Source organism: Gavialis gangeticus, unplaced genomic scaffold, assembly GCF_001723915.1.
Source record: "Gavialis gangeticus isolate Ggan-Ray unplaced genomic scaffold, GavGan_comp1, whole genome shotgun sequence".
Taxonomy (NCBI): Eukaryota; Metazoa; Chordata; order Crocodylia; family Gavialidae; genus Gavialis; species Gavialis gangeticus.
Window position 1 is genome coordinate 52,725,745 of NW_017729031.1, and position 5,319 is coordinate 52,731,063.

General features: G+C 43.9%; 2 protein-coding genes across 4 annotated transcripts in view; one reads left to right on the top strand and one right to left on the bottom strand.

The window, feature by feature from the left end:
* The window catches only part of METTL5 (methyltransferase like 5), a 23,570-nt gene extending 18,605 nt beyond the window's left edge, over positions 1-4,965 (bottom strand). Inside the window, exons 1-5 of one of the 3 annotated variants that reach the window (XM_019522782.1) lie at positions 4,818-4,965; positions 3,222-3,344; positions 1,582-1,696; positions 806-987; positions 209-291 (exon numbers count right to left, since the gene is read on the bottom strand). In XM_019522782.1, the coding sequence (XP_019378327.1) occupies positions 209-291; positions 806-987; positions 1,582-1,696; positions 3,222-3,330 (489 nt within the window). In that variant the 5' untranslated portion in view covers positions 3,331-3,344; positions 4,818-4,965. Of the gene's footprint in view, positions 1-208; positions 292-805; positions 988-1,581; positions 1,697-3,221; positions 3,345-4,001; positions 4,117-4,817 lie in introns of those variants that run through there. The other 2 variants (XM_019522781.1, XR_002098557.1) reach the window with 2 other exon arrangements.
* UBR3 (ubiquitin protein ligase E3 component n-recognin 3 (putative)) overlaps positions 4,091-5,319 on the top strand; it is a 354,426-nt gene continuing 353,197 nt past the window's right edge. Inside the window, exon 1 of the mRNA XM_019522846.1 lies at positions 4,091-4,174. Within this exon, the coding sequence (XP_019378391.1) occupies positions 4,091-4,174 (84 nt within the window). The remainder of the gene's footprint in view (positions 4,175-5,319) is intronic.

Sequence of the window (5,319 nt, forward strand, 5' to 3'; positions counted from 1 at the left end):
GGGGGGGGGGGTTTTTTCCCTTTTTTTTTTTTTTTTTTTTTTTTTTTTTTTTTTAAGATGCAACAAATCTACCCATTCAAAATATGCAGTGGTATCCATCATAGGCATAGAAGTCTTTTAAGTTTGCACAGTTTCTGTAAAACTAAATGTAGATTTAAATACCACTTGTGTCTAGTTTCTGCTTAACTTGCTGAAACTGGGAACTTACTTGCCGTGTTGAAGTTTTGTGTAAGGAATATACAGCTGTTCTTGCCATTTGCAAAGCTACTTTCAAAAAAACCATATCCATCCCTGCAAAAAAGGACCCAAATTAGTTATGATTCTTTTAATAAGCCTCAGTTTAACTTTGCTTTTCAAATACTCACATTGGAAATCAGTAGCTATGCTTTCTGTCACTTAAGTTTAGAACTGTACTTTTCTTAAGAGAGAAGAAAAACAAAAAGCAAGGGCACTGAAACATGGAATTAGATAAAAAGTCTTTAAATGCAATGTTGAAGAGTAAGGTATTGAAGAAGGAAGGGTGGTAGTTAGGACAGGTGCAAATAAGATTTAATAGTACAACTAACTATTCAAAGTCAACTGTGTTAAAACAAATGCTGGACATTTGAAGAGATCTAACTTGAACAAGGAACTTTTAGTTTGGTGTTACAACCACATCAGAAAACAAAGCAAATCTTTAAAGGTATTTTCTGAAAATAGAAATGTTGCCATTTCAGGGTACTCAGTAGATGAAAATGTTTATTCAATTATAGTATATTTATCTTCAGAAATGACTGCAAATATTGTTTATTTTCTGATCACTAACCTTTATTGTGCTTGGTTCCAAAGGGAGGATTCATAATCACTGTGTCAAATGTTTTTGACATTCTGTCAGGTAAAGAACACACATTGCATTGAATCACATCGATATTTGTGAGCTCAAATTCTTCAGCATTTCTATTAAATATTTCCAGGGCATTTGTGTCCACATCAAACCCCACACACAACCTATAAAATGGAAAACATTAGTCAGGAACAAACAGCTACAACATTTTTCTGTCTTTGCCTTGGGACAGGTGGGGCAGGGGGACATTAATTTGTTTTTCCAATGTACACTGTTGTATGGTGTGGGACTTTTGTGTGTGTTCGTTTTATTTTGGCTTAAAGTAGAGTTTTGAAGGACAGCTGTTGGGACAGAATTTGTTGCGTTAGTTTTAGTGTGAGGTGGTGAAGCAAAGGTATGTTCTAAAAGTAGATTACTAATAGAAGAAGAATATGATCAGCAAAGCTTTTTATTTTCCTAAGAATTTCTTGAAGTTTGTTAATAACAAATTTTAAGCTTGTGTTGTTTATCTTATGAGAGAATGCTTACAAAAATATGTACAAGTTTCCATTAAACAAGTATGTTTCAAATACAGTGCAACTGGTCTTATCACTTGTCATTATTTGCATGCTTGCAGGCTGGCTAGCTGTAGGAAAATGTCTGGTGATGCATCTATTTTTAGTTAAGTGCAGTCCAGTATTGTCATGTTCTAATCTTATCTTTCATTTGATTCTATACTTGGAAAGAAGCAAACATAATTTTGAGCGTGAATCACCTACCCTGCTCCTAACGTTGCACTTCCGATGCTGAGCACGCCACAACCACACCCTAGATCGGCAACCACTTTGTTTTCAATATCGTCAAAAGTGTTGTGAATTGTGTAGAGCATACATGCTGGAAAACAACAGATTAGAGGATGACAGCAATGGAACCTATTTATCTGAGTCAATACATAAACAATTCCTTCTGCCTTTCAAAAAAAACTTTGAATGCCATGTTGCTGCTTTTAGTGAATGTAATATTTGTTCGCACAGGAACATGACACCTAGCGATCACACTGCTACTATCCTTTTTTTGTGTATGGAAGTAAAAATATAAAGATAAGGACTTCAGATCATTGCTCTAATGGGTAGTTTTAGATCGCAGGAGGAGTATACGGGGAATTGTGATTGAACTATCAGTATTAATACTATCTGACTAATTATATAAAATGCTTTTACTGAAGGACTAAGACAGAGCTGTATTTCTACACTTTTTCTTGATGTATACAAACATTTCTACTACATACAAACAATAACTTAACACTCCCTTTAGGACTGAAAAAGGACTATGCATTAATTAGACTTAATGTAACCACTATTCACTAATTATACGCCCACACTGATCTAAGCTTTTCCACCTCAGTAATGTTATTTTCCTTGTTACTTGGAGTTTTATACCTCTAATACAGTGATTCTCAACCAGGGTCATGTGTTACCCTAAGATGCCTCAAGAGCCTTTCAAGGGTGTTGCAGGGCATCACCATACAGTGTTAGTGCTGTTAGGTGTGCAAATGTGATTCACAAGATAAAAACAGAGATTTGCATAAGAATTAATTGTGCTAAAAACATTTCCCCTGTTGTGGGCTTTGTGTTTTCTGCAGCAGAAAAACTGCTCTACTATTTTTCCCCAATGAAAAAACATGCAAAAACTAAGGGTGTAAGTTGTAGCCATATTGGTCTAAGGACATAGGCAGACAAGGTTCTTTGCATGAATCTGATATCTTTTATTAGACCAACTTAAATAGTTGGAAAACAAGCTTGCTTAATAATTGTTTTCAAATTATTTAAGTTGGTCTAATAAAAGATATCAGATTCGCCCAAAGAACCTTGTCCGTGAAAACTAAGCATTTTTGAAGGGTGCTTCAAACCTAAAAAGGTTGCAAGCTACTGCTCTATAATATGACTTAGTTCAAGACTTCTTTAGAAATGTTACGATTAAGGGCTCCTACTCCTTTATGCTAATTATGCAGAGCATTACAAAGTAGACAGTGGGGCCAAAAAGCCTCTATGCCCTTCAGCATTTCACAACTTGTAACCAGGGTTTGTAATAATACAGACAGCAAAATAGTCAGTGTGCTGTCCACGTAAATGAATTATACCTATTTATATGCAGATAGGTGAAATACACTGTGTTAAACTTTAAATCTTAAAGAACTGTATAACAAAATAGGTATTTTCAACAAAATCTAGTAAATGACCACCAGACCATACCCTTTGCCATGCACAATCTCTGAACAGTTCCTGGCAACAATACAAAAGCTTCTATGAGTATTATTGCACCAAAAAAAATCTAGAAACAAGAAACACTTTTTTAAAAAAGAGCTATAAATGAGTGGAACAGAGTGTGAATTAATGCCAGCATTATATATTATCTCTACCTGCAATATGTGGCCTTGTTGGATACTGTTCAAGTAGTAGCTTTGGATTCTCAAAAACATCAACTTGTTGAAGACAGCTTTCCAGTTCTTTAAGCTTTAACTTCTTCATGTTTGTCTTTTCAACTAAAAAAAACAGTTTAACATTGTGAACCTGTATCTGATTATGTTCTTTTATTATAAAATATAAAGTTTAAAACTATCTTCAAAAAGTATACTTATGCCACACCTCCTTTTCAAACGCCCCTTCTATCAGCAGCTTTTGTAGTTGACACAAGAAAGCCCACTTTGGTAAGATGCTAAGCACCCTCACTACTAATTCACTTCAAGGGGAGCTGGACATGTATGGTGTCTTTTGGGAAAGATCCTGCAGTGGATTTTATGCTTTGAAAAAAATTATGTTCACCAGATAGAAAAAGGGAATGAATTCCAGATCCATCACTTCATGATCCTTGGACCAAAGTTCTTACGTACTGTGAGGATTTGCTGTTAATCGCTCACTCTAATAAAATCTCTTCTGATCTTTTCATTTTAGATACAGTTGTAATGGGGAGTGTATAAGTATCCCAATACCCCACATTCTGTAATGTTTTTTTCTCTGTGAAGTAGGGAAAAGCTATAATCCCTGTTTTAGAGATGGGGAGTTAAGGCAGAAGGAGATTAAAGGTCGTATCTAAAATCTATCTAAGACAGAACACAAGAGGAATGCCAGCCTGTAACCTAGCTGGCCAGGGGTTCTGCTCCCTGCTCCCAGAAGTACTGCGGGTGAGGGATGTTGCTTACTTTTCATCCAGTGACTGCTTAATCTCAGTGTACTAGGAGCAGGGGCTGGAACTGATCTCGCAGCTGTGGACCCCAACCTTTAAGTTGCAATGCCGGGTTCCTTCTTGTATTCCTTTCTGCACAGTAAGGAACCCACCATTCCTTTCCGCACAGTAACGCGCCCTCAGCAGGAGGTGTGGAGAGTGTTCCCAGCCTCCGCAAGATGGTAGCCTAGTGGCTGGGGCCCCCTTCTCCACCTGTGACATCTGGGTTTCAGCTTCCTCAGGCTGAGGCAGGCATAGAAAGCAAGGCTCCCGCTTCCCTGGCACGTGCCAAGCGGGGCCTGATCACCATCATCATCTCCCCCCCCACGTATTTTCAAATAAACAAGGAGCTCCCCTCAGTCGTGGGCACTGCCTCCCTGAGCAGAGCCCTTTCTGCCGCCTGAGTCGGTGCCTCAGCCGCGGACAGAGATGAGATGTATTGTCAGCCACCCCCAGAGCTCGGCACTGGTTCTCCCCCGCCCCCGGGTGGGCATGCGGCCGGGGGCCTCAGCCCTTCGCCTCCCCCGGCCCTACCTCGGTGCTGCAGCCTAAGCGCTCCCCGCCCCGCAGAGCAACCGCGTATCTCGTCCCCTCGCCGCCGGCAGCGGAGCCCGGCGCTGGCGGTTCCCCCGCGCCTCCCGCCCCTGTTGCGCGGGTCAGGTCGAAGGGACCGGAGCCAGGGGCGCATCGGCCCCACCGCCGGGAGCGGCTCCCTTCGTCTCGCGCCTGCCCTGGACAGCCCCCGGGTTTCCCTTTTCGCCTCCCCCCGGGGGCCCCGGCCCTCGAGACTCACTCGGGTTTCCTCTGGGCCGGGCCGCACCGCCCTGCCCACACCGACCTCGCGGTGCAAACCCAGCCGAAGCAGGAGCCCCCCGGCGGGGCTTTCACCTGCCCGGCGCGGCTTGCTGCAAGGGCGCTTGCACCCTTGGCTCCGGCCCCGGGGGACGTGCGAGGCCCAAACACAAACGGGATTTTACATTCCCCACGCCTGGCGGCGCCTCCCCGGAGCGGGCGGGAGCGCCCTGCACAGGGACCCCTCCCGGCTGGGGCAGCCCCCAGTGGGGAGCGGCCGCGTGTGCGCAGAGCGGAGTGGAACGGCCAGGCCGAGCGGCGGGGAGGGCTGGGCTGGGGGCCGGGTCCCCGGCTATCGCGAGAGACGCCGCTGGGAGGGAGGGCGCGAGCGGGAGCGGGGGTTGGGAGCCCCAGGCAGGGCGCCCGGCGCAGCCGTAGCGGCTCCTGCAGCTGGGCTGCAGCTCGCATCATGGCGGGGGTCGGGGTCGGGGCGAGCGGGCGAG